General features: G+C 42.0%; 1 protein-coding gene across 1 annotated transcript in view; it reads right to left on the reverse strand.

Moving 5' to 3' along the window:
• Positions 1 to 13,495, reverse strand: part of tbck (TBC1 domain containing kinase) — a 49,495-nt gene that overhangs the window by 21,515 nt on the left and 14,485 nt on the right. Inside the window, exon 23 of the mRNA XM_083983333.1 lies at positions 4,339 to 4,511. Within this exon, the coding sequence (XP_083839459.1) occupies positions 4,339 to 4,511 (173 nt within the window). The remainder of the gene's footprint in view (positions 1 to 4,338; positions 4,512 to 13,495) is intronic.

Consider the following 13,495-nt stretch of genomic DNA (forward strand, 5'->3'; position numbering starts at 1 on the left):
CATGCTATTGTTGGTGGGGCTGGTGATTAACTGTATAATCATACTGTCATCAAATCTAGTTATGTCATAAGTTTTAATACATAACTATTTATTGTACATATTTTGTATAAAGCTGCATCAAAAACAAGCAGTGTACACAACAACACAATGTTGTTTCAATACAAGTGGAAGCTGTTAAGTCAAAATTTTCCAGATAAAATACTAAAGAACTTGATTTAAAATGAAAATACTTTCAATAGGACTTTTTCTATTGTTATCATCTCAACACACTGTTGAATGCAGAGACTTTTTGTAGAACCTGTAGATTAAACAGCTTGTAGGATAAAGACTGACTTTCAGACAGTATTTTACCCACCAAAGCATAAAAACAGCAACAATTACAAGTTTGTTTAGAAGATATTCTGAAATTAAATTAATGTTACATATCTCAACATGCTTTCTCAAGTTGGATGGCAACTTTGTGCAAATCAAACAAAACACATAAATGAAGAAATAATACAATAAAAAATGACCCTAGCTAAACGGGAATGCTGCTTCCTCTCACTGTCCATGGGAACAAACACAGAACAAATGGAACAAGGGAGCATTCCTGTTTGCTCATGGACATCCGTTTGTTCAGTCGCTGAAATATGAACTGTGCCGGCTGTTAGATGACAGTAAGCAAAACATCTGCTCATCCACAGGGGACGGCATTAGCCTCCCGTGCACTCTACTGCAATATGATTTATTTGAATTCCCTCAGACTAACACCTGCCTCTTCATGTACATTACAGTGGCAAGAAAATTAAATGCACAGATTTATCGTTGTGTGTTCAGTTTTAATGAGATGAACAGCTTATACATACAGTATGGGGACACATTTATGTTGCATGCCCAAAAGCTGCTCTCTTATTGCTGCCTTTCAACACATGCACATATAGGCTTGCACATAGTTTGTTTCAGGCTTGAGTAACTGGGCAATTTCATTAAGAGGACAATATTTCTGGTTTTATTTTGCAATGTTCACATTTGTGTATTTGTGTCAGACAGCCAGCTCCTTTTCATTCACCCAGACCAGGCTGACTGGAGAGCAGCTGTCCAGTGAGATGGATGTCTGTTCACTACAAGGGTTGGAAATCTGCTGACAGAGACTCCTGTTCTGTTAGCAGAAAGGGGGGGGGGGGGGGGGGGGGGCAACAGGGGGGCACCTAACACAAACATACAGTACCTGTACTGTACATGAATCACCACTGTATCAGCCACCCCACTTTTTTTTTTTTTGGCAGTGAGGACATTGTGGATCTCTAAGTGTAAGACTGTGGTTGTACGTTAGAGTTATTGCCACTGAACCTGGAGCTGACACAGCATTTTTTAGGAGCTTCCTTTAAGAAATTTTTCATGCAAGAACTCTTAGTTCTTTTAAATCAAGGCTTAAGACAGGCGGAGGCACCTTTTATCATATTAAATTTGAGATTATTTATTCATATCTTGAACTCCGCTGCAGCTGTGCTGTAACTTTTAGTCAGTCTGTTTCATTCAGTTTTAGCTTAAAGGAGGGATCATACATCTTCCAAGTCTGCCTTAAAGCAATCCTCAGGTGAACAGATGCCCAACACTGGTTCAAAGGGTCTGGGTGCTGTAATCATTCCTCTTGTCCAAACCTAATACAGTGAAAGTAAACTAGTTCTTTCAGTTCTAACTCTGGGACTTTCACTATGATCAAGGTGTTTACACAGGCTATTTATTTTCCAATGAAGCCTTATAATAGCAACTATGAAAGGGTTCTTTATTGACTATGTTGGCAGATGTGACCATAGATTAAACCTTTATTTGCTGTTGCTATGGTTGTCAGTTTTACCCACATCACACAGTTCACACAGTAAAAACTTTCCCAGGCTTCAAATGAGAAAGTTAAATTTCACTGAATCAGCAGTCTTCAAGGCAAAGAGTAATCTTCGCCAACATGTGTAATAATGAGTAATGAGCAGAGCTGTTTCCATATCAACATGCGGCTCCTTATTTTCTTCCTCTCTGTGGTTGTATTGTGCACTGAGTCGTATGTGGAGTATAGTTTGTGTGTGTCTGTGGTCACTCCAGTGATGAGAGTGACATTTCAACCCAGTGCCAGAGTGTTTTCTGAGGAGAAGGCGGGGTGCAGATAGATGCGGCCATGGATCAATGCCACCACCCATACAAATGAGCCTCGGCTGAATGAGAAAGATTACAGCAATCACTTGGGCACACAGCAGATAGGGCTGACAAGAGTGTTTGTGAGCTTTCTGGACACGATGCATTCAGGTGTGAAAGGCAAACAGGGCTGCACCGCAAAAACTAAACAAAGACAAAAGGCCTGTATGGAAGACAGCATCACATCGATAAACACTCCTCAAAACGGAGTATTAACACCTTTTTTTATGGTGGTTTGTTTGAATATGTAGTGTTGTCACGATACCAACATTTTGGTACCGGTATCGGTACCAACATGTTTTTCGATACTTTTCGATACTTTTCGGTACTTTTCCACATAAATAGAGAACACAAAAAATGTCATTATTGGCTTTATTTTAATAGAAAAATGTTCGACCATAAAACAGGAAATCAGTAAACAGTTACTGCTGCTGCAGGATTAACATTCCATCTATATTAATCTGAACTCTTCCTAAATTAAAAAATGTCTGTTTAAAAATGAACATCAACTTGTTTTCTTTGCATTATTTGAGGTCTGAAAACACTGCATCTTTTTTTGTTATTTTGACCAGTTGTAATTTTTGGGAGAAATTGTTATCAGTAGTTTATAGAATGAAACACAAATGTTCATGTTACTCAAACACACACCTATTGTTTCCCATACGTGGACCAAATTGATTCTGTTCCCCCCACCCCCATCAACGCAATATCGTTCCGTTAATTCATCTCTGCGTAGCGCTGCTTCGCCGTACTCACTCACTCACAGAGAGAGAGAGAGAGACAGAGAGAGACAGAGAGAGAGAGAGAGCATGCAGCCAGTGGTGATCCGCGGTAAAAACAAAACTTATTAACGAGGCTGTGGCGGCCGTCTCTCTCTCGCGCGCGGCGCACACACACAGACACACACACAAACACAGGCACATGGACAGGTGGCGCTGTAACGGTAATGATAAAAAGCACCTTGCTTTGTTTGTGACTCGCTCTCTCGCTCCTCGCGGCTCAAATTACAATGCGGCGACTTCACGCGGCGACGTCACCGCTGCCGGCGGCGCAGAATGAAAGTACCGGTCCCATCTAAGCACAGTATGGTACCGTTTTAAATGCGTTAGTACCCCGGTACCACTCTAGTACCGGTATACCGTGCAACCCTAGTTATATGTTTATTTTTCTTTGCTCATACAGCATACTATATTGGGCTAATTGTTTTTGATGACATCTGTCTATCACTTTTGCATTTTGCTTGGGATAAAAGCATCTAATGAATATTGAGTAGCCTACTTTAATGTAATATATTATGTTCACTGCAAAGCAACCTATTAGTAAACTAAAAAGTGCTATATAAATCAAGTTTTATGATGAGATATTCTTCACTGGTTGTGTTTCTAAAGCAAATGCATTTTTAAACAAATCAATATTTTTTGCTACTTCGGGAATTAGAGACTGGAGCTGCCATGTACTGTATCGAACTATAACTTTTGATTCCTGGGGAACTCTCTCGAACATGAAAAATCAATACAGCTTAACAGGCCTGCTGGGGTCCCTCTGCAGCGCTACAATCAGGCGGTGACTGGGGGAAAGAGCAGGTGCGAGAGAATGGGGGGCAAGGTTTCGCATTTATTCCACAGGTAGGTTGTGAAATCTACCTCACAACTTCAATCAGGTGCTGGTGATGCACATACAGTATAGCAAAGCTTCGACCAAATTAGTCAGCATTATCAATACCCGTCTGTGTGGGTGACAGTTGATCAGATCAGTGCCAATGGACTGTAACAGTAGAATGTGAAGGAAGAATAAGTTCAATATTATTCATTTAACTAATTCTTGTGATTATGGACATTACTTGGAGTATATGACCTTAATAAATGGGTGTTTTGGGGCAGCAAGCATAGGGTAATTTTAATACATCATACATTAGGTATTCTTTCCCATTCTTTTCTCATTGTTCTTACCAAGCTGATACCTAAAAAAAAATCCCAAAACATTGCACCTTATTTACCAGGTTATTACCAGGTTGGGATATTGAGTGCTATTGGTTATTTCCTCTGTTTGCTAGGAAAGATATTTTCACCAAAACTTAAAAAAAAAAAAAAAAAAAAACTAACACCACTCCTGAAGAAGAGTAAGCTGCAGAACTGTGTGTGTGTGTGTGGGGGGGGGGGAAACAAAACTCACCAGGTCGGTCTTGGGCATATCTGGAAAGTCAGATGAATAGCATGCTGCTGTTTTCCCAAAGCCATTGTCACCAGCGACTTTAGGCGGCTGAGCATGTTGGCGGTATGTGGCGCTCTTCGGAGTCCAGCAGAAGAGGGTGATGGATTCTCGGACACAGCGCTCAATGTCAATTTCTGTGCAACAAAAATGATTATGAGCAAAGTAAGAAACAAATGGGTTGACCTAATGTTGCTTTTTTTCACCCATGGATTGCTTTTTAAAAAACTGGCAAACATTGACTTCCACTTGGTTACTGAAATCTGATTTTTTTCTTAAATATACAGTATATACAAGTACACCTAAAATATCAAAGATGTACAGTGGAAATTAGGAGCCTTACATTAAGAAGGCAGCTTTTTACATCACAAAATGTTGTCTTTTAGGCGACACTAAATAAACACTTAAGGGATCCCGAATTCATCCTGAGGTCATAATTGTACTAAATTTGATGGTAAAAAAAATTCAATAGTCGTGGCATCATTTCACTTAAAAGCTCAGGGTGGTAATCTCTGACGCTAATCTCTGATTTCTCAATTACCACAGACAAGATTTTACCTTGACAAATTATTTTGCTGCTGTGAGAAAATGAATGAATCAAAAAACCAATGAATAAAGAGAGTGAAAAGAATGAGAATAAATAATGTGATTCCCTCCCTTCAATCAGACATAAAGCAGAGGAAATTATGTAAATGTGTTGTGGGAGGTTTAGCTGAAGAGTCGAGAAGCTTGACCTTGGCATTTTGCTGCCATTAATAATTTTAGCAGCGGCGGCAGCTCTTTAAGATAATAACTGGCTTTTGTTTAGCTGCTGTCCCTCATCTGAGCTTTTGTCCCAAAATAAGTTTTTAGTGCAAAGTGAAATTTCCTCTCCCTTCTCCTTAATGCCTCTCCAACAGTATCCATGCTTCTCCTGCTTCTCACATGGAGAATAGAGAGGATTAGGGAGCAGGGACTCACTGGATTAGCCGAGGATTTGGGTAAATTAGGAATTCTTTCCTTAACACTCTTTCATACCGACAGCCTCTCTCTTTCAATCCCCCTTTTCGTGGATAATAAGTAAGTCCGGCTAATTAGCACTCCTTGGTATGACCTGCACCTGGACCAGGCTCAAGTTAAACTATATAAAAGATGTATCTTTTTACCCCCCACCCCCTTTCGGTCCCACAGCTGCATCAATGTTAGGGGGTTGTCAGCTCTGAGGGACTAGGACCTCACGGACTCGGTTACAAGGTTCATTCCAGTGAAAAACACACTGGTGGTCTGAGATTCCTTCACTGACAGGCTCCCGAGCAGTTCGCGGGAAATACATTTTCCCTCTCTAGGGCCACGAATGCTGCATGCAATCACTCCTTCTGCTAAAAAAGCAGGGCAGGGACAAGGGAAGAGGAGATTGATAACAGCTTTAACAAGCCTCGGGCTCAGCTGGGCATTCCACGGCAGCCAACTCGGTTAAGGGGCAATTTTTCTTTTTAGTCAGGCAACATTACATTCAAGTAATTATGTATAGACGTTGACTGTGGGCTGTGACTTGTTGCTTAGTTAAGAGCGACTCGGGGGGGTTGGCAGAATTTGATTGTGGTGCAAAGGAAGAGCAAGCTGACAATAAGAGAAATGAGAGGATTTTGTGAATTAAAACAAATGGAGAAAGTCTCTCGTTTCAATGTTACTACTCATTATTTCATCACAGACACACCATGAAATTGATCATCAACCAACAAAGCCAACCACTGGTGGTCCTTTAATTGTAAACCTTGATTAAATAGATAATATTCGATAGGGGTGGGAGAAGTGGAAAGTAACAGTCTTTTGTCCAGGGGTTGGACATCCATCTTTACATGTACCGTAAGTGACACGAAACATACCACCTATCACATTTTAATAATAATAAAAAAACAAAAAGAGAATAATGTCTGCCCTTGCTCTGTTCAATTTCAATACTCAATTGATTCAGACTCAAATGGATGATCACAGTATGTCTGTGAAGACATGCGGCAAACAAATCTAGTTGTCCGCTGCTTCACTTTTCTTGGATAATGTAAGTGATCAACCAATGCTTATCTGATAATACAGATTGTCTAGTTCTAAGGCTAGGAGGCTTAGCAGTGCAAACATTTCATCACCAATCTTAATCCTCGACACATTCCTATCTCCCAGAGGGAGCTGTAAAAGGTGAATAACCAGATAGCAGTTACCAATAAAGACACTGACTCCTGAGCACAAATGCTGATTGCAAGGAGTGTAAAAAGAATATTTATAAATATAAAACATGACGACAAGTCAATGCCCGATTTTCAGGAAACAATTCCATATAACCCAAAGGGAAAGTCAAGGTCAAACTGAAGACAATGAAAAACATTGTTTCTCATGAAGTTGAATTAGATTTACAGATTTACAAAACAAAGAAGTATCTGATGTTGTGGCCAAATGACCTTGCTGGGCATGAGGCACAGATGCACCAGGAACACCAAAAGGGAAAATCAGCAGAGCTGTCCAAAACATTGCTGTAGCCCAGGCATGTTCATACTTGATAGGATTATACTGAATGTGTAAAGGTTTTTTTTTTTTTTTTTTAGGGGGGGGGGGGGGGGGGCATTTTATGTTGTAATTGGACAGAGACTGATGAGACGGACAGGAAATGCAGGGGAATGACATGCAGCGAAACTGTCCGTCCAGCTGCAAGCCAAACTGAGGACTCACTGCAGAGCTTTTGCCTCCATGTGGCACAGTATCTGCCCCAACCATTCAGCTTTCAAATCACACCAAATGTGTAAAAGCTAACATAAAACATCACCAGACTTATCAGATAAAAACTGCAAGTTGCAACACCAGATTGCTATTTGCCAACCACAGTTAAGTCTGTGTACCATTTTCAGTTTAGGTTTAATATATTTCCAGTCTTTACCCTTGTGCAGCTAGTTTGTTTTAAAGTGGTGCTACTGGCTTTTTTTCGTTTTTGTTGTTACTTCCTGCATGAAATTGTACTGAGATCAGCTCATCAATCCTCTGAGTGTGTTGACTGCACATTGGAAGCCACTCAGAAAAATGACAAAATGACACCATTAATTCAATTTTATGGTTCTGTCAAGTGTCACTTTAAAATGAGAACCTCTACCGGTCCTCGCTAAGAGAGACTGAAGGAAGCTCACAAATAACTCATATTCTCAGAGGTTTGAGTTTTTTTTGTTAGATTTTTTTTTACTTGAAGCATAACTGTGAGTAAGTCTGAGATGACTGATAAATTTGGCCGCAGGTCAATATTGTCACGACACTTCAGATATTACCTGGGTGCACCTTAACCCCCAATGCTTGCTGCCTCTAATAGGATAGGATTTACTCATTTTAAAATGCCACAGACCAGACGATCAGCCAAATCCAAAATGCAAATGTAAACATGTCATGCCGAATTTGTCATGTACACCCAAACACTCAACCTTCAGCATCGATGTTCTGCTTCTCCTTCTGCCTGTTTTCTTGCAGTGTCCCTATGTACATCATCGCCGTGAGCGCTGTCAGTGGCTCATAGTTGCTTCTCTCAGAACCTAAATGTTTATAACTACAGCTCATCAGTTCTGTGCCCAGCTCTGCTCATTGAGACAGATGCTAATGTCCCGTGAAGGAAGGCAAATGCCGCTGCATCATCAGTAAACACACGCTTCCTGTCAGCTGGAGAGCCCCTCGCCTCCATTGTGAATCAATGAAGTCTCCAAACAAGAGAGAGTTATAGATTACCTGAGGCTACCAGAGTAAGCAAATGCATGGGTATCACAAAATGAGATTAATTGCCGACAAATGGCGGGCTGAGACTCACTGGCTCCGAGGCAAAATGTTGCGGCACAGGGCTGACCTGTTTCACATTAGATTTTGTTCAAGACTCTGATATACGGGGTGTGATGTAAGACTCGGTTAAACAATAATTTAGTCTTCTGTGACAATCTGTTGGGTCAAGGGATGTTCTGTTGAAAGGAGCGATGACTTACAGTATATATGACTATATAAGTGACATATTGACAATCTGGGGAAACCAGTGGTTGAATGTGACCTCATAGTCTGTATCACTTCCCTTAAATCTGGACGGGGTTGCTTCGTCAGAATATTGGCAACTATAGACTTCACAGTGTTACGTGTAATAGGCTTGTCACTGTGAATTATGGTCACTGGCCCCACTTACTGCCACGAAAGAGAGAAAGAGAGGAGTGTGTCTGAATCATTTAAGAGCCACTGTCCTGTAACGTTATCCTGACCGTTAACTTTTATTCTGACGGTCATAGACAGGAATAGAAAGAGAGCGCGCTTTTTTCCCCCTAAATTTCACAACTAAATGTCATGCATACTTATGCATCTTTCAAAGTTCATCCATCTCAAAGTGTCTACTGCAATGTCCTTTACCATTTTAGCGCTGTCAGTCATCACAACCACATACAAGCTTCCATCACGCACAGGCAAAATGGCAAATCACAATGGCCCTCATTTATCAAACTTGCGCAGGATCTGGTGTAGATTCTGGTGTAAATATCAGTGTACGCCAAGTGTCACGTGTGATTAACTAAAAGTGTGTACGCTGCTGATTTTGGCGTAGAACCGGCGTGGTGGTGATAAATCCGGCGGCTGAAAACGAGCGTAATTTAAATGTCACGCCCCGATATATTCCTGCTTTAGAGGCGTCGCCCTGCCCCTTTTACGACATGGAGACACGGAAGACGGCCAAGAAGAGGGACTTTACCAACATTACCGCGTTGAACAGGGAGAGGGCGGCAACATTAAATATCTGGACATTGATAGTTTAAGCGTCATCCCGGTGGATGGAGGCTGCAGACGCACATGTCACCGACCACGTCAGGAAACCCAGCGATCTCATGAAACGCTCCTGCAGTTTACTAAACACAAGTGATTGAGGAGAAATCATTTGGCATATTACTGCTGCGAACGCTACTTTATGACCATCAGCACAGCTGGCATGGTTCGGCTGATGGAGGGATGTGAAACACCGGCCCGATGTCCCGCTGACAGGTCCCGGTGACGGGGAAAAAAAAAAAAAACACTCCGCCGCGGAGATCAGCTGCACCTGGACAGGTAGCGGACAAATGTGCGTACACCTGGTCAGAGCTGGCGTGAGTGAGATTTGTGCGTACCGTACGCTCACGCTCAGATTGATAGATGCCGATCCTTGCGGTCAATTTGGTGTACAACCATTTTTTTGGTGTACGCAAGTTTCATAAATGAGGGCCAATGCCTCTATTAGTAATGTACCACAATTGGGGCATTGTTTAGCTCGGTGGGTCGAGCTAAGTTATAGTCCATGCCGCAGTGGCTCTGGTTCGATTCCACTGGTTGCCCTTTGCTGCATGTCGTTCCCCCTCTCTCTGTCTCCCTTTTCCTGTCCCTCTAAAGCTGTACTGTCGATTAAAGGCCTAAAAGCCCCCCAAAATGGGGCGGCAGTGGCTCAGGTGGTAGAGCGGGTCGTCCAATGATCAGAGGGTTGGCGGTTCGAATCCCGCTCTGTCCCGGTTGCTGCCGTAGTGTCCTTGGGCAAGACACCTTACCCACCTTGCTCCTGATGGGTCGTGGTTAGCGCCTTGCATGGCAGCTTCCGCCATCAGTGTGTGAATGTGTGCGTGAATGGGTGAATGTGATGTACTGTAAAGCGCTTTGGGTATCGTTCAGGTATAGTAAAGCGCTATATAAATACAGACCATTTACCATTTACCATTTACCAAAATACTTAATTATAAAACTAATTATAATAAAAAATAAAAATTATATATTGATGTCCCACAATATGATGAGCAACAGAAACTATTTCCAATAGTCACTAAAAACTAAAGCATAATGGTTCAATTTGAAAACTGCTTGTTTACAATGTAAATGGTAAATGGACTTGCACTTATATAGCGCTTCTCTAGTCACTTGGACCACTCAAAGCACTTTACACTGTATCGTCACATTCACCCTTTCACACACATTCATACAGCTCTGTGCGCAGACAGGCTCGGAGGCCTTGGAGGTCATACATCCGATGATACATCGGAGGGCAAGTGTGGGTTCAGTGTCTTGCCCAAGGACACTTCAAAATGCAAACTGGGGGAGCCGGGAATCGAACCTCCAACCTTCCGGTTGGCGGACGACCCGCTCTACCTCCTGAGCCAAATATAGTGTTAACATGTTTGCTGAGTGAAATCATTAATTCTCTCCTGCAGGGCCTAAAGACAACATGCACATTCAAGACTCAAACATTCTCTTTGATTTTCCTTTTCAGTCTGTGCAAAGCGTGATAGAGTCTACTTTTCTTCTTTGTTTCATACCGTCCATCCAGCATCAGGGAATGTTTTTCCTGGCTTCACACATGCAGGTCTTGTAGTTACAAGCATGTGGAGCATTTGGAGTCTGCACTGAAACAAATGAATGTGAGCCTCAGTTGTATGAGGACATCAATTCTGCACGCCTGATGGCAGAAAGGAGCAGGTGCGGAACACAAATCAAATATCTACCATAACTCACAGTCTATGTGCTTTACGTGTGCGTGCATGTGAGTGTGTGTTTTAACTACACGAATGTGGGGAGACAGAGCACGCACACACTAGCCATCAATACCTTGCTTCCAACAAATGCTGACAAGCACTATTAGAAATATGCACAATTTATTGACCTAACAAAGTCAGACATATGTTTCCTTCCAAAGTTCTATGCATTATATCCCATTCAATGAATGACATTTACAAGTTAACTGTTAAGAAGGGTTAGAAAGGGAAAAAGACTGTGAAGTTGCGAGCACCATACTAACATGCTGGTGTTGAGCAGATACATTGGGACTGGCACGCTAATATCGGCCCTAACCATTGAGTACAGCTGAGTCAGCTGAGAATCTCACTAGTTTTGCAGGATTACTGGCAACATGAAATAACTTTGACTCGACTTGTTGATCCTGGTAGAATATCAAAGGACCCCAAATTCTGAGAGCTTCGTCCTTGCAGAACCTCAAACGCCTGTGTGAAATTTCATCCACTAGATGTTGAGATAGCAGAATCTGGACCAAGGTGGTGGGCTGACTGACAGGCAGGCCCAAATTGCTCTCCCTAGAGGATACAGCTGGGAAGGCTAAAAGACAAAATAAATAAACCCCAGCACATTCCCCGCCAATAAGCTCACAGTAGTAAGACCCCTACTGTCATTTAGCAGAGGTGATAAACGCTGTGCTGAACTGTTTGGTACTTGATTGGATTTAGCAGCTTGTGTCTGTAGCAAGTTATATAAAACTATCTGGAGTGTGGACCAGAACATGGCTGGATGCTTAAGTAAACAAGTCCTGTTTGAGGTCACTCTAAAGCCCAGAATTCATTCCTAATATAGTTTAAGAGAGACTGCCAGATATGACACTGTAACTACCCAGGTATACACAAGCTGCGATAATGAGGTTGGCAGAGATATACAGAAACGGGCTGGCAGAAGCTGCCTCTCCAAGGAAATATTGCCAAAGAAGCTGACTGCAGCTCTGGGCCAACATATTTTACCTTTATAAGGAGAACTGGCTCTCCTTTTCCCTTCCGCCTCAATCACATGAATCTGTTGGACCTGGGCAGTAAAGCACAGTGAAGTAACAGCGAGCACTGAATTTAAACAGAAGGGGAGAATGCTGGGCTTCGTTTACAGAGTACTCCAGTATCCCCTTTTGGACAAATCGTCCCCGTCTCTGTTGGTTTTAAAACCCCAATGTCATTCTGCCTTTCAGCTCAAAAAAAAGAAGCCTAAGCAGTATTTGGAAATAGAGTTTTAAAGGAAATAGTTTGAGCTATCCCTCAAGTACCGAAAGGTACACTCTGAAGACATACATTATGAATGCTGCTCTTGGATTTTATGTCACCGATACTTCGCTCAAGTAATTGCTTTGTGCAAGTGAAAAGGAGCAGTAAAGTGGTCACATATTATGAGACACTGCTAGGAGTCTTCACTCTCTGTGGCACTGTCGCAAAAAAGAAGCAAAATTCCTGGGACAATGTGTCAGTGTTTGTCTATGCCACATTACAAACCCATTGGAGTGAGAGTCAGTCTGTTACAAGTACTTTAAAAATACATGTAACCAAAAGAGTAGTCTCGTAAGTATGCATTTAGTTTTAGTATGCATTAATCCTGTATGATTAAGATCAAGCCCCAGAATTCCTCCTTGATTTGTCAGCACTCCTCTTTATCTTACTCAAGAAAAGTGGCCGAATTGCTCCTCTTGTATTACACTGAAACCTGCAGGGATTAACAACTGTACTGCTGAGTTAAAAGACTATATTCAGTATTTACCACACCAGCCCGCCCACCTCCTCCCACACCTTACTTCTGCACCACAGGGATATTTCCCTAATGAGACATAATGAGAAGTTAAAGAACTATTATGCAACGTGTGCTGAGATTTGTAATGAACATAGGAAAAAAAACAGATGACGGTGTCTTACATGACGTTACTTAATGTAAATTTTACCCATTTCCGACCCTTTTTTTTTAAGCACAGTTTTAAAACAAACTCACTGTCTTTAACTTGCAAATCAGGTACATGTAGATGTCTCAGGCAGCCTGTTACCCTCACACATGTGTCAGTAACTCTTAGATTTATTTATTTTTCTCCACCTGCATTTCTTGAATGAGTAATCTTGTTTTTGTGATTGAGAGTCTGACTTCATCTCTCTGGTTCATGTCTAACAGGGCTGAAGAACCAAACAGCAACAACTTACTTTAATGAATATTGTACCACTGTGGCAAAAACAGCCCTCTCAGACTAAAGATGGACTTTGCGATGAAAAAGATAAGTGATGGAAACACCGGAGGACCACAGGACCAGGTTATGATTTCAGTGGCAGACAATTCCCAGGGTGCAGTCGTTGACTGTTTGACAGATGCGGAGCAGAGTGAGGTACGCCTAGAGCACATCAAGGAGGGAGTCTGTCTGTGTAGGAGTGCAGAGCTGCCGGCTTTGAGGATATCATTAACTCAGACACATCAGCACACATTAGTACTCCCAGGAACGAAACACGGCATCCTACAAACACCACTCTCGGTTGCGATAGGGCAACCTTCAAGTCAGGTTTAGCTGGGGCGGGAAAAAGTATTTGTGTGTGATTTTATATATAACCACAGAGGC

Source organism: Trachurus trachurus, assembly GCF_905171665.1.
Source record: "Trachurus trachurus genome assembly, chromosome: 1".
NCBI lineage: Eukaryota > Metazoa > Chordata > Actinopteri > Carangiformes > Carangidae > Trachurus > Trachurus trachurus.